The sequence below is a fragment of the Miniopterus natalensis genome, chromosome 4, assembly GCF_054644295.1.
Source record: "Miniopterus natalensis isolate mMinNat1 chromosome 4, mMinNat1.hap1, whole genome shotgun sequence".
Taxonomy (NCBI): domain Eukaryota; kingdom Metazoa; phylum Chordata; class Mammalia; order Chiroptera; family Miniopteridae; genus Miniopterus; species Miniopterus natalensis.
The window spans coordinates 54,295,899-54,316,242 of NC_142084.1; the positions used below are offsets into that span (position 1 = coordinate 54,295,899).

At 37.8% G+C, this 20,344-nt stretch overlaps 1 protein-coding gene across 4 annotated transcripts in view; it reads left to right on the top strand.

Annotated features, from left to right (window-relative positions):
* The window catches only part of CLCN3 (Cl-/H+ antiporter 3), a 65,371-nt gene extending 48,157 nt beyond the window's left edge, over positions 1-17,214 (top strand). For 2 of the 4 annotated variants that reach the window (XM_016200294.2, XM_016200295.2), the window contains exons 10-14: positions 1,455-1,641; positions 4,823-5,221; positions 7,627-7,843; positions 12,528-12,603; positions 14,290-17,214. In XM_016200294.2, the coding sequence (XP_016055780.1) occupies positions 1,455-1,641; positions 4,823-5,221; positions 7,627-7,843; positions 12,528-12,603; positions 14,290-14,445 (1,035 nt within the window). In that variant the 3' untranslated portion in view covers positions 14,446-17,214. The remainder of the gene's footprint in view (positions 1-1,454; positions 1,642-4,822; positions 5,222-7,626; positions 7,844-12,527; positions 12,604-14,289) is intronic. The other 2 variants (XM_016200296.2, XM_016200297.2) reach the window with 1 other exon arrangement.
* The last annotated feature ends 3,130 nt before the right edge of the window (positions 17,215-20,344 follow it).

Here is a 20,344-nt window from a genome sequence, read left to right on the forward strand (position 1 = left end):
CACCATATCCCGATGGGGTGTTACCTTGACGTGGCACTGCAGACTCGAGCTAAATTAGTAGGCCCGTGAGCACTGCCCCTTTTTCCATCAAAGACTTAGGCCTTACCCCTGGGACATTGCTGCTTTCCACTTACAGAAGGGAGAATAACTTTTGGTAGTTAGTGATTGCCAGTAAATATAATTCTCTTATATGGCTGTTGGTGATATGTATGGGGAATTAGATGCCAGCTAATCCCTGTTCCTTAAACTACTGTTCCTATAGTTCCTATAACAATTAATGTCCTCTAGTGGTAGTGTTCTTTCCCAGCTGTACATTATAGGGAATAACAGCTTGATTTTAATAAAGTCGGAGTACTGTTTTTGCAATGTGGTCTCTCTTGTTTTGTCCTCTGTGTTTAGTTCACATTATATTAGTTAAATATAATTGATTAAATAGAAAAGTTAAATAACAGAAAAACCTTGAAATTTTCCCTTTTTTCCCCTTAGAGAATCAAATTAAAGAAGTTGTTAAAGCTATTTCTGTATTAAGTTGATTTTCTCTAAATCCCAACTTTCTCCCCCTCAGTTGAGCTACAGGAAACCAGAGGCAGTTGGCAGGCCTTTGTTGAGTCCCACATTACCCTCTGCTTTGGCCTAAGAATTCTGACTGACAGGAGAGTGTAAAACATATTTTGATCGCTTCTATTTGGATATCCATTTAATGGTCCCGATGTGCTCTTCAACTTGCCATCACTTTATTTTCAGCTTATTTCATATCCAGAACAGTTTAGAGCTATATTAGCCTTTTAGTAGTTAAATGATCTTGCTTAAGGTGTTTACTATTTCTATTATCCTCATTAGATTCATATGTATGAATTAATTAAAAGGAGAAAAATATTTATTGACTATATATATACACACATATGCATATATATGTATATATATATACATATATATATAATTCACTAAAAAAATATTGATAACATTGCCTGCTTTACATTGTACCACTTAAGAGGAATAGCATCTAATGTTTCTATCATTTGATAAACAACCAATATATAGAAAGGACATAATTTTAGAGTAAAGGGCAGTACTTCAGACTAAATTGATTTAGAGTTATGAAAAGTGCTTCATACTGTTCTTTTCCTTCCACATTTTACTGTGGATGAAAGAAAATTTTGTTTGGGACTTGCATTAAGGTACCCTTGAGCAGAAGGAGAAATAACCCTTGGATTATTTTCTCTTTGGACTAGAGAATGTGATGTGTTACTTTGTAACTAAATTCATGGAATTGTTAAGATACTGTATAAGAAGATTTTGCTCTAAGTCTTAATTTATACTAGGATTTTGCTATGTAGGATTTTCACACTAAATGTGAAAAGAATCCAACATGTTAGAAAGAGATCCACAGGACGTAGGTTTCAGGTGTGTCAGTAGAGGACCTCCGCCTTATCAAGCACTCTCTTTTGTTGTAGGTTCCGTCAGGCTTGTTCATCCCCAGCATGGCCATCGGAGCGATTGCGGGGAGGATCGTGGGGATTGCGGTGGAGCAGCTTGCGTATTACCACCACGACTGGTTTATCTTCAAGGAGTGGTGTGAGGTTGGGGCTGACTGCATCACTCCCGGCCTTTATGCCATGGTCGGCGCTGCTGCATGCTTAGGTAACATCGCTGTGTCTGTGTCTGTGTCTGGATGCTCGTGAGTCTGGGAGAGAAAATGAGCAAGCGTTTGCTCCTGCTTAATTGGGAGGGTGCGGGGGGGGGGGGGCGCACAGGGCAGAGGAGGAGGATGCTTTACAGAAATGACACAGCATTGCTGTTATATGCATTATATAGTGCTAGGTTTTATTTTACCTGTCTTTGAAACTGGTTAATGCAAAAGTTTTATAAGAGCATCTTTTCAATATCATGTAATGCTTTATGCCAGAAAACATCTCGATCCAGCATAGGCTCAATTTGAATTCTGTCCAAGGAGATTTTTGGTTTTGTCAAGGATTTGTTTGGTTTTGTCAAGATTTTTCATGTTTTGACTTACCTATACCAACTGTAGAGCCTGGTTCCTAAGGTAAGCATGCTAGCAAAGCTGAAGAGTAGCTTTACTTGGGCTCTGCAGTGGGGGTTTTTTTGCCTCAGTAAAAGATTTCTTTACCAGCTCTCCTTCATCTAAGGTATATTTATAACTACAGAAAGGTAACTACTGCTTTAAAGAAAAGAAAAGCAAAACATTTGCATTAAATACTTATGAGTCTATTTATTGTCCTCTTGGCATGAAAAATAGTTATTTTATATTTAAAATGTCAGCTAAACTTTGGTTATAATATTTAATAATAGTTGGTATTTTGACTTATTTTTTGTTCAATGCATCAAAATTGTTTAATTATTGATCTCAAAAGTGTAATATCAAATGAAAGTGAAGGGCAGAATCATTTTCACTATCGTAGCGAGTATTTATTAAGTGTCCACTTTCTGTTTAGCACTGTGCTAGGCGCAGTGAGTGATAGGAAAAGAAGTATAAACCATGGACCAACCTCAGCTGCAATCAAGTTGGGGAGATAAGACCCACTCTGAGAAAACAATAGTGAGCAGTAGATAATGATTATATGTAGTACTGAGAGAGTCTATGAAAAGTGTAGGAATCTAGAGGGAAAAAGAGCTGAAGTAATTCAGGTAGGGTAGAACATGAGCTTTATTTTTATTTATTTATTTTAATTTATCTTTATTGTTGAAAGCATTACAGATATCCCCCCTTTTTCCCCTCCACTCCGCATTCGCTCCCCCCCCAGGCCTTTACCACACTATCATCTGTGTCCATGGGTTATGCATATAGGCATATAAGCTCTTCGATTAATCTCTTCCCACCCACTCCCCCACCCCCCTTTCCCACCAAGATCCCTCAGCCTGTTCCATGCTTCTATGTCTCTGGATCTACTTTGTTCCTCAGTCTATTTTGTTTATTAGAGTCCACCTATGAGTGAGATTATGTAAAACTGAATCAGGAAGAATCAGAAAACCTGGATAGGTAATAACAACTGATGGAATCCCCTTTTCCTCCTTGGCTATGAGGGTGCTCTCCAGCTCGCCTTTAGTTGCAATTGATTGTTCAGGATGGTTTTTCCATATTTTAGTTGTAATTTCAATTGGTCCCAGGAGAGTGTCAGTGTAGCTTCCACTCAGTCCACCGCCGTCTTTAATCTCCATGAGCTTTATTTTAAAGGATTAATGGAATTTAAAGGAGAGGAATTTGTTGAAGAATACGATGATGCGAAGACAAAGAAATTAGAATAGGAATAGATTTAGTATTCATGGGGCTCTGAAGAAACCAACAGTATTGAAGTAGAGATTGCAATTTGGATACTTTGAAACACAAAGTTGGATTGGTGAGGAGTCAGACTATAAGACGGCCATGACTTATGTTAGGATGAATTTGTATTTGGAATTGGTTAGATCTGTGATAGTCATGGCTTTGCCACACGTAGCTTGATGACTTTAGGAAAGTTCCTTTACTTCCTTTAAAAAAAAATCTTTAAAACGGAAATAATAACTGCTACTCTCCTATAGTTGTTTTGAGGATTATATGAGATAAAATGTATATAAAGCTGTTAACATAGTGCCTGGTAAAATAAGTGCTTAGTTAAAAAATAATTTTTAAAAAGGCCTTTGTAAACTGACTAGGACATGCCTGGCATAGTGTAGATATGTAATATATAGTGGGTCCTTTCTCCCTTCTCTTTTTAGGTTAAAAAACAAGAAGGAAGAGATTAAGCTTAATGTTGTATGAACTGGCGAGCTTTGGTAGGTTTTTGAGTAAAGAAGCAGTGTGGTGAAGGTATTACTTAGGAAAGATTAACCTGGGAATGTGGCTTAGAGAGTGGATTGAATGTAATAGGTCTGGAGTTAAGGAGGTAACACAAAATAGTATTAAAATTAAGGAACAAAGTCTTGAGGGTCTGGACTAGGTTGGTAACAGTGAGAATACTGAGAAAGGTATTCATAGATGTTTTGCAGAGCAAATAAAATAGGACTAGGTAAGAGTCGAGATGTTGGAATAAAGTAAGGGGATGAACCGAGAATGATTACTAGGTTGTCAGGAAGAAGATGGTGCCCGCTGGGGAGTCAGGGGAGTGGGAATGGGCGTTCTTTGGGAAGAGGAGTTTAGTTTTAAGTGTGTGGTGTTTTATGTGACTGGTTTTACACTGTCGTCTTACGGGGAAACGAGACAAGCACCACAGGATAAGGCGTGCATATCTGGAGACATGGACAGCTGCAGCAGTAGAGGGAGAGGTGTGGGGGCGTCGTGGGCATAGAGGACAGTTCAGAACGGTGGTCTGGGTGAATGAAGAGACGAGTTGTCTGAGGGAGGGGACTTGACTCATTTGGAAGAGATTTAGAGGAGGGAAATGTATTGAATTAATATTCTACCCACATATGAATTTAATTTGCTAATTGGTAGTAAAAAAGAAAGCTGTGATGTGCTTCATCAAACTCCTTAATAATTAATAATAATCTTTTATGTGAAATTATGTCTTTGCTATAGCAGTGAACCAAAATGGCAAACTTGTCTTGGTTGGACAGCTGTGATTTTTTTTTATATGAAGCAAACAGGTTTTGAAATGTTACTTTAAGTCTTCTGTGTTATAAACAGAGATGTTATAAACAAAGATGATTGGTGTTCTTGTAGATCTTATTAAAGTAGTGATAATTGTCCTAATAGTAGTTTTTTATAATAATCCTTTTCACTAAGTTCTGTTTATAATTTATGTTCAGCTGCCTAGTGCAAAAATTCTACTAGCATGTATTGATGAGGATCCTGCCCATCCTGACTAGTGATGCTTACTTTTTTCAGGTGGAGTGACAAGGATGACTGTCTCCCTGGTGGTTATTGTTTTTGAGCTTACTGGAGGCCTGGAATATATTGTCCCCCTTATGGCTGCAGTAATGACCAGTAAATGGGTTGGAGACGCTTTTGGCAGGGAGGGCATTTATGAAGCGCACATCCGGTTAAATGGATACCCTTTCTTGGATGCAAAAGAAGAATTCACTCATACCACCCTGGCTGCTGATGTCATGAGACCGCGAAGGAACGATCCTCCCTTAGCTGTCCTGACACAGGACAACATGACAGTGGATGATATAGAAAACATGATTAATGAAACCAGCTACAATGGCTTTCCTGTCATAATGTCAAAAGAATCTCAGAGATTAGTGGGATTTGCCCTCAGAAGAGACCTGACGATTGCAATAGGTACCTTTTTAAAAAATACACACACACATACACACACACATATTTATTTGTATTGGTATCTAGATATCTAGGTAGATAGATATGGACATATAATAGATTTTTATCTTTGACCTGACATTGTTATCAGTTTGGAGTCAGATTCTTTTTCCCCCACTCAGATAAGCCTTGTTAAGTTAGTATTATTCTTTATTAACATGTAACATAAGGCCTTAGCAAGTGCCAGGGCATCCAGCTAAATACATTCTTATATTTAATAAAGTTGGCTTATTGGAATGCAAGTTATTGAAAATCCCATCTTCACTGATCTGTTTCATATTCACAAGATTTTACTTTTTTAGTTTTTGGATTTAGGTTTACAATATTAACTTGTATATCTAGTTTAAGGTGAAAAAAATCATTGCGATTTTATTTTTGGTTAAATATCAGGTTGAAAAAGTACATAAGCGCTGTTGTATTTTGGGCTGATATTCCTGAAAATATCACCTAACCGAATTAGCCATACTATGTTATTTCTGGGAGATAAATTAAACTTTTTTCTTGAGGAGGAAGAATTGTGTTCCTCCAAAATTAATTTCTCTCTTACCCAGTAGTGCTTCAGTCTTTATGAGACCAGTAAGGCTTCCAGTCCTTTTCTACACAAGCTGTCTCCTCTCCCACACCCCTTAGGTGATAATGTTTTCATCAAGCCAGTGCTTTGACTCTGCAGTTTTTAGTAGAGGACCCTGAGCTGAAAATGTCAAGCATTTGGCCTGTTTCCAGAGGTCACTCCTGTGAGCCTTTCAACTTATCCCTGTGGCCATTGCAAAAGGATTGTAAAATATTTCAGTTCTTGTGCCATTTGAAGAGGCAAGACTAGACCGTGTAGATGGGGAGTATTTCTGAAATCAAACTGAAACTCTCAGTTTACAAGAGCTATTAAAGTAGGGGGGAAAAAGGGGGAGGAGAAGGAGACGGAGGGAGCCTATAGAGAATTCCTTTCAGTTCAGGGAAAGACATCTTTGGAAGACTTTTTCAGAAACTGGCAATCTCATCATTCCAAGGTTTGCCTTAAGTAATACAGTAGTAGTTGCCAGAGTGAGCAAAGTATGTGGTCAGACTTGGCTCTGTTTGAGTGTTTTAGCTTCTAAGTCATGGCCAAACCTACAGTCAGATGATAATTTAATTGCTTAGATTCCCATTCTTTAGGTTTTAATGGTAGCCAGGCAAAGAAATGGAAAAGATCAGAATTTTGGAATTTACATTGAAATTTTTAAAAAGGCTAGGTTTTTAAAAGAATGAAGAAAGTGGTAAAGTTAAGTATTACATTCCCACTGATTCAGTGGATATATTTTTTAGTTTTGTTATTGTCTTGAGAAATAGAATGTTGGGTTAGCAGATAGTGTTCATTTAAAGGAATAGAGGTACTTTAGATATGTGAGATCAAGTCACATCATCAGAAATGTTAGTCATGTGATGACATTTTGAACACACCTTACATTTTTACCCACATATATTTTGGTAAAGTTTAAGTTTCTGAATGGGAAAGGAGACCTATATACTAAGTTTAATACGTAAAATACCTTATTAATGTACAATATGTCAAATACCTTATTAAAGGAGTTTTGAATACACACTAACTCAAAATAGACACATAAAGCTACTTTCTTTTTGTATTTTCTCCATTTCATAGATTTCATTCTGGTTCCCATGGTCTCTGTTCTGCCTCTGCAGTTTACTGCCTCTTTACCACTCCCTGTCTAACACTCAGAGGTGGGAGTGAAGTAGGCAGCTGGACAGGAACGTGTGAAGCTGAGCACACTGGAGGGGGCAGTCACCTTAGCCTTTACAGATAAAACCTAAAAAGACAGTCTGTGCCCATTATGTGCATAATTGTAGTTTCATCCCACCTGTTCATGCTCATGACTCTCCTAAAAAATTAAACTTTAACATGAGAAAAGAGAAAGAGCGAACTAGTTCACAGTGGTGAAGTACACACCATTGTCAAAGCAAGGATGAATGACTCCGTGCAGGATGAGTGACTGTTAGCACAGGCCGGTGTTGTTCATTCAGTGATGGATTCCTGTAATTTGTGTAGGTTTTAAATCTCATATTCCAAACATGCTTCCTTATCCCCCAAAGTTAGAAAACAGCTTCAGCCCCAGTGAAGAAAATTGTACCATGATATGCCAAAAATATTTACTTACATGAAGATGATTTGTTGGTGGTGGATTCTGATTCTGTCAAGTATAAGAAATTGTTAAATGACTTTTCAGTTGATTCCTTTTTTGATTAGAAAGAGAGGAAAAAATAAAGGGACCAGAAGTCATGGGATACATTTTCTTTACTTGTTTAACCTCTGAATAAGCATGGTGCCCTTAAGATAAAACCTATCGAATTTTAATTTTTGGTCTTCTCTATCTCTTCAGAAAGTGCCAGAAAGAAACAGGAGGGTATCGTGGGCAGCTCTCGTGTGTGCTTTGCACAGCACACGCCGTCTCTTCCAGCAGAAAGTCCTCGGCCCTTGAAGCTCCGCAGCATTCTCGACATGAGCCCGTTCACAGTGACGGACCACACCCCCATGGAGATCGTGGTGGATATCTTCCGAAAGCTGGGCCTGAGGCAGTGCCTTGTCACTCACAATGGGTAAGTTTCATCAAAAAAAAAAAAATCCGTTCACTTGTCAGAGTTTTTCACCCTAATTCATATGCACTTATTAGGAGAGAGCGTAATTGGCTCCCAAGGGGGAAAGTCTGTCACTTAGTGTGGTAATAAATACAAGATCAATCAGATTGACACTTAGGAAAGAATAAGAAAAGTGTCAGCTCCTGCGTCTTTGCCAAAATGTAGTTTGTCAGGAGCACTTGAAAGTTGGCGAAGGTGCTGAGACATCTCCAGCAGGCACATGGTGCTTGGAGTGTTCTCTTCTCAGACGAGAAGTGGCCTGACCTGTGTGGAGTACTGCAAACACCTGCTTTCTTCTTGTGTTTCACTTTTAGACTATATATTTCTAGTACAATACCAGCTTTCTGGATATTCAGCTATTTACTCTGTCAGCCGTTATTTAATTTGTCATGTGATGAGGAAAATAATGTATAAGTAAATGAAATTTGTAAATTAGCTGAAAACCGCCTTTAGCAAATGCTGTGTTTCCTCTTTTCTACCTTCTCCATTCACAGACCTTTTACATAAACTGCTAGTGACAAATAACTCATGTGTTTAAAATGCATACATGGATTATTTTTTGCCCTTTCCACACAAACTGCCAGTGTTCCTTGAGGACAGGAATACAGGAAAGTTGTGTTTGGCAGATGTCACAGGGGTTTGGAGAGGAACACGCAGTGTGCCTTGGCCACCATACTCCTCCCTCAGTGCTGCGCTCCCTCTGTTCCTGGCCTGGGTCAGTTTCCTGCCCATTCTCTCTCTTGTCCCTTTTCCCCCATTATATTCCTGTTCCTAGTTGGAACACTAAGAACATTGTTTTACCTGAAGGCTGATGACGGAAGGGCTAGAAATGAGGAACAGAGGATTATGCATGAACTGCATGCGTGTCGTGAAGCTGGCTGAAATACTAAACACTTAGAGAATCACAGCAGGTTTTTACTAAACACTTAGAAAATCACAGCAGGTTTTTTTTAAAACACCATTTTGTACAAAACACGTGACCCGTCTAGAGAAAGGAGGAAGAAAGGTCAAAAAGAAAGTAAATTTGTTCATTGAACACCTTCCTCACGTTTCTCATTGAACTCTGCAGCCCCTCTGCAGAGTAGGTGCAGTATCCCAGCCTGACAGATGTAGTGATCAGAGAGGTTTGAGAACTTGCCCAGTCACGTGGTTAGCAAGTCAGAGATCAGGGAACAAAATCTTCCGGTTTTAAAACCCAGTCTCTTGCTATTGTTTTACACTGTAATTGACTGATAGACTATATCTTTTTTCTTTGTGATTTCTTAAACTACTATTGTTTTCTTGGACAATATATTAGACCATATTGTGTTAGGAACAGAAACATAAAGCTAGAGAGTTAGATCCATGTTTAGTGGTCTTCACTGTGCTAACCAGCTAAAATAACTCTAGGGGCTATGGAATAAGTCATTAAAGAGATAAAGGTCTTGATTAAGGGCAGGGAGGTCGGAATTATTAAATATCACAGATACTGATTGAAGAAGAGATGTATGTAGTTAAATAACTTTTTTCTTTAATGTTGTTTAACGTAAAAAATAATGGTACCAAACTTAGTAAGTACATAGTAAATGGAGTGACTTTTCATAAAGCTTTCCTGGTTCTTGGGCCCTTTTAATTATAAATGGCTCAGTTGGAAGCTAAGCTGAGTTGTTATAAACCTTTACTTGCTTGAGTTGTTTTCTGTGCCTGGCGTGATTTGTCCTGTTACGTGGTACCAAATAAATATACTGTCATTCTCTAGTCACGATTAACCATGACTACAAAGCTATACAGGTTAATTACTGTATTTCCCTTTGCTGATTAATTCCCAAGTTTTGGCAGCACCGATATGGAAAAGGAAAATATTTAGAAAAAAGTGTAAAAGTAATGAAGTAGGGGAAAAGGGAAGATAGTTAATTTAAGTCTAACCTGATACTGCCTGTTTATAAGAAAACTTGTGTGTTGGGGGTGGCTTTTTCTAAAGGAATGTGTTTAATTGCCTTGATTATATTTTCCTTATTTCTGTCCTATAAGGAAAACAGATTGATAGATATAAAAAGAAAATAAATCATTTGGGGTGGTGGCTCTTGGGACTTTTTCTTCAAAGTATGTAAGAAAGTAGAGTGTTTTATTCTCACAGTTAAATGATTTAAAGTCAGAAATTATATCTTCTGGTTTTTAGTATAGACTATGAAATTCTGGACAATTGCTCACATTTTGTAATTTATACTGGGTCCTTAGAGGTGGAAAATAACTATTTGGGGAAAGGGGTATAACAAATCTAGAACCTTGGATGCAAGGAGAAAATGAGACCAGAGAGACTAGGGGAAGTGTGTCTGTAAAGATGTCAGTTATAGATGTCCTACATTTTTATTTTAATTAGCAGAATTTCTCAAAATCATTTAGTCTTGGTGGAACTAGCGGTATGTTAATATGCGTTGCTCCAAAAGACTTTTGTGATCATATAAGTTAGGAAAGTATTGGATTAAATACAGTTGAGGTTTATTTACTGTGGAACTTCTCAGAATTTATAAAATGTTGATACTATTTGATTTTCAGATGGGATAATAGATAACAGTTTTCCAAACTTATTTGAATAGTAAACCTTTTTTTGTTGGAGGAAAGGGGTAGAACTCTGGTGACGTGTTTCTTGGAACATACTTTGGGAAAACATTGGGTCATCTTACATCATTGTTAGCCCACAAGGAAATAGCAGATCAGTCTTTACCTCAGTCACATTTTGCACTGATTTTCCCTCACTTCCTGAAGTTAACAAAGCAGCTCTGAGCTGGCCTTGTTATGCTCAAATCACTCTTCTCCGTTAACTAGAGAGGAAACATAGGTATTTCCTCCTTTTTAGGGCTATTACTTTGTAAATATAAACATTACATTGTAAATATCTAAATTTGCCATTTGGTCCTTAAAAATTTGTGATTTTATTCTCATTGTGTACCTTGTGATTTGGCAGAGCTTACTAATATGTTAAGTGAAATTAATCACTGTACAATTGGATAGAAAAGAATGAATATGAATTAGACTGGAATTATTTTAATTAATTGTCAAGATTTTCACATTTCCTGACAAGTATAATAAATTCAAGTGAATTGATAGTTTTTTGTTGTTGTTTATTTGACCTCAGACATTTAGTCAGAGAAGAACATCTACTGAGTGACTGAGTGCTTGTTGTATGTAATGCAGTGTCTGAGATTTTTTGCAGGGGGATCGTGCTCCCTGCTCTGAGAACTTTTCAGTTGATCTGTGTTCTCAATGATCAGTACGTTATTTTTAAAAAATAATGAAAAACATTAGCAGAGAACCTATTTATGCCTTTTCTGTTCTCTACCTCCACACCCAGGCATCACCCTAAGTAACTATATTATAACTGACATATCAATAGGACCAGGCTACTTTGACTAAGTGAAGTCCCCTGGTGACACCCTTCAAGAAGATAGAATGTTCAAAGGCAGTTTAATAGTCAAATTGACTTAACCTGATCACCAAGGAAATATGTTCAATTACCTTGAAGAGCATTCTGAATGGGCTTCCAGAATTTAAAGATTTAAAGCTTTTTAAGGTTTTTGACATTCACTGTCTCTATTGCCATTTGGTATAGTTGAATTAATTGACTTTTATTATAAATCCAGTAACCAGAATTTTGTTTTAAAAATTAAAATTTTAATGATTTTCAAGCATCCTCCTGAGAATTTATGTCCATTATTTTGCTTGATGTTATTATAATGATATATTAACTGAGAAATAATCACTTAGAAAAAAATGTATAAAGTAAAAGTCATTATGATCCCTAATCTTAAATATGTTTTATTTGCTTATCTTAAGAAGTAGCATTCCGCAGTTCCAGAAAATTAGGGGGTGTTTGCATTGGTCGGCGTTGCTTATTTGGTGCACATTGCCTTTATTTATTTTTTAAAAATATGTCTTTATTGATTTCAGAGAGAGGAAGGGAGAGGGGGAGAGAGAGAGAGGTAGAAAACATCAATGATGAGTCATTGATCTGCTACCTCGTGCACCCCCCCCCCCCCCCCCCCCCCCGGGGATCGAGCCCACAACCTGGGCATGTACCCTTACCAGGAATCGAACCTTGATCTCCTGGATCATAGGTTGATGCTCAACCACTAAGACACACTGGCTGGGGTACATTGCCTTTCATTTTAATTGCAAATAATAGTAAATCCAAGGGATTTCTTAAGTCTCCTCATAGGCAGTAAAGGTGTCTACCTTTTCATTGCTGAGGTAAATCCAAAAAATACCCTGTGTATTGTGACATTTTAGATATTAGAAAAATATTTTCCTCAAAGAAATAGTGAAAATGAAACTAAATTTCAGAATTTTATAGTTGTGTGTTAATAATTCTTGTACTTTTCTTTGTAGTTATCTTCATTGTGAACTTTTATCATTTTGATTTTTAATTTAAAAAGGAAATAACCCACCAGTATTTAAAAATAGCACCGCACCATGTCACTTTTGAAAGTCAGTAGAATTTATGCAAGTGGGTCCTGGGATTTCAAATCATTTTTGTTTTTATTTTTCTAAAGTTCATTAAAAGCATTCTTATGGTTCATGTTTTGATTTTTTTCTCTCATTATCGTTATGATTGGAACCTCTTTTAATTTAATTCTCACAGTTATTAGCATAACATGATCTGTTTCAGGATTGTCTTGGGGATCATCACAAAGAAGAACATATTAGAACATCTCGAGCAACTAAAGCAGCACGTCGAACCCTTGGTGATTAGATATATCAGATCTCCTCCTCATTAGACACCTTAGAAGTCAGGAGGCATGAAACTTGTGAACTGTTCAGTTCTGTCTTTCCCAGATACCTGCCAAACACATGCTGCCAACTACATTTCTATCATATAAAATATGTCTGTAAGATAAATTCAAATGTGTGTAAAATTCTATTCATGGGAAGTACGTAAAAGTTAACATCTCATCAAAATCATTAGTTGCAATTTAAGAATTGTAAAGAGTTTAGTACTTGACTGTGTAAATATTACTGGACATTTTTAAAGTAACACAATATATCTTGTCTACTTTAGCATTTACACCAGTCTCAGTGGATGCCAGACTGGTTAAAAACATCTATCCCATCACCCCACACCCTCCACCCCCTTTTTTAAATAAAAAAGTATCCTAATCTTGCGGTAGTCTTGTGGTAAACCTAAGCTCATAAATCATTATAACTGAGTTTAGCAATGTTAGAATTGCTGACAATTAAATGGATTTTTTTTATGGGCACACTAACTGGAGCATAATGTGTATGAGCATATACATGTGTGTGATCATAGCATTAGTTTTTTATCTGCTATATTCTCCATACTTTCAAAGTCAATAATGTGTGTCCTACCATTTCATTAGTGGATCGTACCTAGAATATGTGTGTGCCCCTTTTGTGTGATGCTTCTAGAGTGCTGTAAGCAGCTTTTAGGATTAAATGCATTTGTTTTAACAGGCTCTATGTCCCAGTGGTTTCATGAATTCATAAATTTTGAATTATTAGTTTACCTTATGACCTAAAAATTGTCTGGTTTTAGCAATTAATGCCTGAAATTATTTTGCCCTGCAATTGTCATACTTTATAAACTTGTCCCAGTTTAATACACAACTGACTGTGTATTGCTGTCGTGTGCTAATATTTCACAAGTGTTTCATGCATCCTTTAAAAAGAACTACTAACCAGAATAATAAGTAGCTACTCGTTCATTCCGCTTTGTGCTTCACTTATATTTTAGGGCTGCTTCTTGACTTTTCATGTCTTTTAATGTAAGCATTAACAACTAAGACTTTCATAAAAGCACTGTATCTTAACTTTTTTGGCCAAAATCAAAAAAGGAAAACTTTAATGAGTGTCCTGGAGACTTGGGTTGTCTTATAGATGGATTCTGGGTTCTGAAGTTTGCAATTAAAGTTCTGTGTTGACCATTTTATCTCAACTGTATGTGCTTTCATGAAGATTCTGCATACAACCAGGCAATCTCTATTTTTTAAAGTTAATTTTGGTTTTAAAAAAAGTGGACTCTTGTGGGATTTGGTCATCAGACATTTTACTGCTTTCTTGGTGTGATGGGAATGCATATTCCTTCTCATATGGGATAAGTATCATTTCTTGTTCCTGCACCCTCCCATTTTTGGTTACTTTTTTGTTGGCATACATTAGTCCAAATAGCTCTACTCCAGTTGAGAGTCTCAGTGGGAAGGACACCGTGCCCTTAGTGACCGTAACACTTTTTATATCAATGGATGGATGGTTGCTGCATAATGATGATCACCAATAAAATACTTTTTGCAAGTACAAAATCGGGCCCTTGCTTTGCTCTATTCCTGTCAACAAAAAGGATTTAGCAATAAATGGAGCTTCTCGTCGTCTTTTCCCTTTTATTTTAATGGCAGTCTTCTGTTTATCCCTTTCAGGCGCCTCCTTGGCATTATAACAAAAAAAGATATCCTCCGTCATATGGTCCAGACGGCAAACCAAGACCCCGCTTCGGTAATGTTCAACTGAATCCTGTAGATGAGAGAGAGGAGGCGGAAGAGGAAGTCCATTTGTTGAATAGCACAACTCTGTAACCCAAGGGAGTCATCTACTTATATTTCTCCTTTAAACAAAAAAAAGAGAAAGAAGGAAATATAAAAGCCAGGCTTTTGCAACATGGTTTGCAAAAATAATGCTGGTGGAATGGAGGAATTGTTTGGGGAGGGAAAGGAGAGAGAAGGAAGTGAGTGAGGTATTTCCCCCCGAAGGCCAGCAGCCCACCTCCTGCTCTGCACTGGATGCGCTCAGCTGAGGCCAGGCCGGAAAGTGCAGGCTTGAGCCCGGAGAGGACCCTGGAGCCCCGCAGCGCCGCCTGTTCCTCCAACATCGCGGAGACGGCATCAGCCCCCGTTTCCGGAGGGATGACTTTGAATTGAGCCATCTGTAAGACTGCAGGTCTTGCCCTTTTTTATCAGAACTGTTCTGTTTAATTCATGAGTCGCATAGTTAAACATTATCTTTCTACATTCCGGAAGAGCTTTTCTTTCTCCTCCCCACCCCTCCCTCTGTAACAAGGCCTCTTTAAACTGGTGTGTCCTTTTGAAGCAGTCCTTTCTCATATTGAGATGTACTGTGATTTTACTGAGGTTTCATCACAGGAAGGGAGTGTTGTTTGTGCCACTAACCACGCAGTTTGTACCATCACCGAATGCTTGGAGCCGTCACATGCCCCACCACAAAGGCCAATCGAACTGGTACAATCTTGAAGCGTGAATGAAATCTCTCAGCTTGTGCGCTGCGTGGTTCAGAATCTACAATGAAACGTGACTTGTAAGGATAAAGCTTTCTTTTTGTTTTCTTTCCTCTCAGACTTTATGGATAATGTGACCTGGTCTTACGCATATTTTCTATGTCTGAAACTCCTATGAAACATAAGTACTGTTCAGCATAAGGAAACAAAGTACTGCTGCTCGGACAGTAAAGAGAAGGAAATACTCTGTTTAGCTGTATCTGGTATTAATTGCATGTTTAAACACTGGAATTTTTTTTCTTCTTGAAATTAGATGAGTCATTTTTTTCTTTCCTCAAGATATTTTACTGCTGACACTGAAGAAGAAATGTAATTCATAACTTGCACTAAATGTATATTTCTTTTCCTAAAAATTTACCATTCTTATTTATATTTTTATGGATTAAAATTTATAAAATACAGATCAGTTAATATCTCACTTAAATAATTTTACCTTTTTAATGTGATTTTTATAGACTAATTCAGACTTACAAATATGGAGGTATGAACAAAGTTTACAATGGGAACAAGGGTTTAAGAGAGGTTGTGGTTATTTCTCTATGATCTAATGTGTACGTAAATCTTTTTCTGATCTCTCACTGCCATGCCCTGGATTATATCTTCTGACCTGTCCATTCTGACTCATTAACTGGAAAGTTGAAACACTACAAGTCACTTAGCAGATTAAAAATCAAACGTTAAATAGTGTTTACCTTTATAAAAAAAATAAAATGAAAACAATAAAGTTGCAAAGGTAGCAGATAAAATTGTAATCGGAACGTAACCTTTGAATCTTTGGGTATGTCACATCCAGAAGTGTTCAATGATGTTTTGACTGTTCATAGTGCAAGTTTTTGCAGGATGAATTGAAAACGTATTTGGGATTTTTGTTTTTGGAAATATCTGTCTCAATCATGGTCTTAATTCAGTATCAGCAAAGGCAGTTTACTTGAAGGACTGGCCTAAATATCCTACGATTATGCATTTTTGGTTGGAAAGTTAATTTTTGCAGACATTTTCTGAAACAACTGACAATGCGCTGCTTTTTTGGAAGTGATTTTTCACTTCCTAGTTTTTAATAATATATCTGTAAGACCCCATAAGATCGGTAAGAGCTTGAAGATTTATATGATCATGAAGCCATATTAGAATGACAATTGAAAGCTGGACAAAATTTTAGGAATTTTATGAAACATTCTTAATTTTTCTATCTGCCTAAAGTTGGTCTTTTGTCCAAGACACTTTCCCACTTTGGCAGACTTCAGGTTTTCTTCATGGCCTCTTCAAAGTTTATTTGACCATCCAGAGTGAGATCATTTCTCAACAATAGGTCTGTGCATCTGATCTCCAGCTTGTCTGAAGTGTATTTGCAGGATAGAAGGCGCTGCTAGAGCGTGGACTCCTCAGCACTGGATACTGAACAACTTAATTGTTTGTCTTGTTACAAGCCTTCGAAGGAGAAATAAGCTTCTTTGCAGATAGCTTCATGACTTTAAACTTCACATGGGATTTCATTTTTCATGTTTCCTTTTTGATTCTGGGTCCTCCTTTCATTGCCCATCCTGCTTCAGAGACTGACATTTCAGGGTGAATATTCAAGGTGGATGTTAATTTTCTTCTTGGTATATTTCTATCCCTGATGTGACTATAGCTGAAATACAGGAAAAGTGCCATATTTTTATGCATTCAGTGGTTTTCTTTGGCATTGCTGTTTCATTTTTCTTTCTGATATGTTGAGGTGTGCCTGCTTTTTAACCAAACTGAAATAGAGGAGACCATGAAATAAATATATGTGCCTGGCTGATTGGCAAATAGTAACTGGAGCACCTTATTTGAGTACCCCTTTTTGAGAAGGTATGATGAGAATGGGCAAGGGTGTCAGCATCTCTTCTTAATAATTGTTTTCAGTTTTGGTTCATGAAGAATGCTTAGTTTGTTAATCTGTGATGTTGCCTAGCACTGTATTTATCTGTTTTTATTTATACTAGTGTAGTAAAGCTGCATATCATTACAGTAAAAATGATTACTGTGATGAGTTAATCAGAATCTCTATTAAAATCTATATGACAATGTGTGGTTTGCCCTTCAATTTTATCTGTAACAGTCCTCCCACTTTTACTGCTCTTTGCAGTGTAGGCCAATATGCCTGGCACATGCAGCCTCAAAGGGGTGATAGGTATAAAGCTTCTCTCAGGTTACAAAGCCATCTCTGTACTTTGCAGGCAAGGAGCAACAAAACAGTAGAGGCTGGATTTAACAGCAGTATATATACATAGAAGCAATAGTATAGAGCCTCCATGTCAGTGAAAGTTGCAGGTTTACAGAAAGATTTAATTTCCATTTACTTTCAAAACCATGATTTTAAAAAAGAAATATATACTATTTGCATGAAGAGAAAAACGTGAATGATTTACATTTTAAAATTTTACCTTGGAAATTTACTAATAACTGCATAAAAGGAGGTGGTAACATTTGAATTGTTAAAAGATTTCAGGAGTCTAATATTAAACTTCTGGTAAAAGAGGAAAGCGTGTTACAAAAAGTTTAAGGATAGATCTTTTATCATTCATTTCATTTGATCATTCACTAAGTACTTATTTAAAACTTACTGTGTGCTAGGCATTATTCTGTTCTTGAAGCTTACATTCCAGTAGGGAGACATATCTATATCCATATATGTATCTATATATATGTCAGATGGTGATAAATATCATGAATTCAGCGGATTTTAAAAAATGACTCCTATGTATGTGCCGCATATGGTTGTAGGCATACATAAATCAGACAACATTCTAATGGAGAAAAGTAATGGGGAGGATGCTATTTTTACAGAGGGTGATCAAGGAAGGCCTCAGGGATAGGGAGACATTTGAGCAGAGACGTAAAGGAAGAGAGGGAATGAGATAGTGAGAAGACGAAGCACATGCAGGTGTAGGACGTGCCTGACAGACACGGAACATTAAGTAGGTCACTGTGGCTGGAGGGGAAAAAGTATGACGAGAGGCTGGATGAATAGGAATTTGGCTTTTATCCTGAATAAAATGGGAAGCCAATAAGGCAGAAAGTGACGTAAGCTCTGGTTGCTTTGCCTGGAATAGACTAAGAGGGGGCAGGGGTGGAAGCAGGAGCAACATCCTGCTTTGAAGGCTCTTAGAAGAATCAGCATCTGTTATGACAGAGCCTAAACCTGACCGGACCTGGTGGAGGCAGTTCCAGTGGCTGGATTCTAGACATTCTGAAGGTGGAAGACAGCATCAGTAATAAGAGAGGAGCAAAGGATGCCACCAAGGTTTTTGGCCTGAGTACAGAACAATGGAATGACCTGACTGAAGTGGGAAAGATGTCACGAAGGACAGATTGGGGGATATGAACAGAGGAGTTTTGGTTTTGGACATTTAAGTGCCTTTTAGACTTGCAGCTGGGGATGTCAAGTAGGCAGTTGCATAGATGAGACTCAAGTTCAGGAGAAACTCTCAATTCTAGCCTGTGATCTAAAAACTGTGGGAGGTATCCTGGGACGGGTAGAGATCAGCATGGGATTAAGTGGATAGAAAGGACTGAGCATTGATACATTTGTGTTTAGATTTGAGGAGCCAGCAAAAAGGAGCAGCCAGTGAGGTAGGGTGGGTAGTGGTGCATTAAGAAAAGGGCAGTCCCCTAAGCCAAATGAATACTAGTTTTAAGGAGGACCACCTGGTGCGTGTTGCTGATAGGTCAGGTAAGTGAGGACTGAAAATGGCCAATATGGAGGTAACATACGTTTGACCAAAGCAGTTTCACTGGGATCAGGCAAAAGTCTGATTAGGTTTGCCAGAGATGGGAAGGAACTCAGTTATTAGGGTTCTTCCTGAATTTTTCGGAAGAGGGATGTGCAATAAAGGGTATTTTAAGATGCAGGAACTTACAGCTTTTGCTGTCGACGGGAATGTATGAGAGGGAAATTGAGCTGAGAGGTCTTTGAGTAGCTGAAGGGGACGACATGTTGGGCACACAGCTGGACATCAAGCAGCATTCATAGAGATGAGGAATGGGTAGTTAGCATGGTGAGATTTCATGGAAGTTACTTTGATTGCTTCTGTTTTCTTAGTGAAATAAACAGGCTGGAGGAGGTGCTGCATGTTTGAGGAAAGATGCAAAAGTAGTAAGATTGGAGGGCAGCAGCATGACCAGCGAGGTTAAAATGAGACCAGTCTTCATGGTTCTGTTCTCTCTGCCATATATACACAAAGGCTCGTGTTACTAAGGCAGCTATGTACTTGGAAAATCTGTTCCTAAAAGCTTAGTGTAACCGTGGAGAGGAGGCATGCTACTCAATTAGATCCCTGACTGGAAGCATTTCCTTTTAATAGTCCACTCGTAGCTTTTATCAAAAACATTAAGTATCTCATAACATCTGTTTAAGGACACAGCTGACAGCATAAGTAACTTTGGGGACTACAAAACATGAGGACTAAACTATATGACATGAGGGCTTTTCTTGAACCTCATGTGAATGGGCAAGAGCTTATAGGTTCTTTAGCCTAATCCACAAAGTTTGCTACTTTGCACTTGGTGGTTTGCTCTGTTTTTCAAGTGAAGGACATTTTGTCAGGTTTAATGAGGCTCAGAATCTGGTAAAACACAGCTATCTCCACAGATCTGTACTGGAAGTCCAATGAATTTGTAATGGGAAACAAATCTAAATTAATGGTATATTGATTTGTATACGACATTATACTATATACTACATCAACATACTATGCAATATTGATTAGTAAATACAGACTGAGTCAAAGAATTGTTTTAAAGAATGTTTCCAAAGGGAGAATATACAGTCACCAGAGATACTGTTAAAATGTAGTTTTGTTAGGTCAGGTCAGGGTCAGGCGCTCTGGGAGAGTGCTGGGTAGTGTCACAGGTGTCCTTCCCATGAGCCTTTCCCACCCTCTGTAAATCCAACCCTTCAAGCTACAGCTGTTATTACCCAAAGCCTCAGAAATACATTCTTAGTTGCCCATGTTAAATACTGAAACAGGACTCTGGGGGGAGAGGATGGTGTGGTTATCCATAGGCATTAGGAACTGACTTCCTGTGACATTAGAGGATAACTTTCTTTCACATGTGATTAGGGCCTCACCATTTAGATGATTTGATTCCCATTTATTTGCACATGAAAGAGAAAACAATAACAAAATGAAAAGGGAACCTACTGTATGAGAGAACAT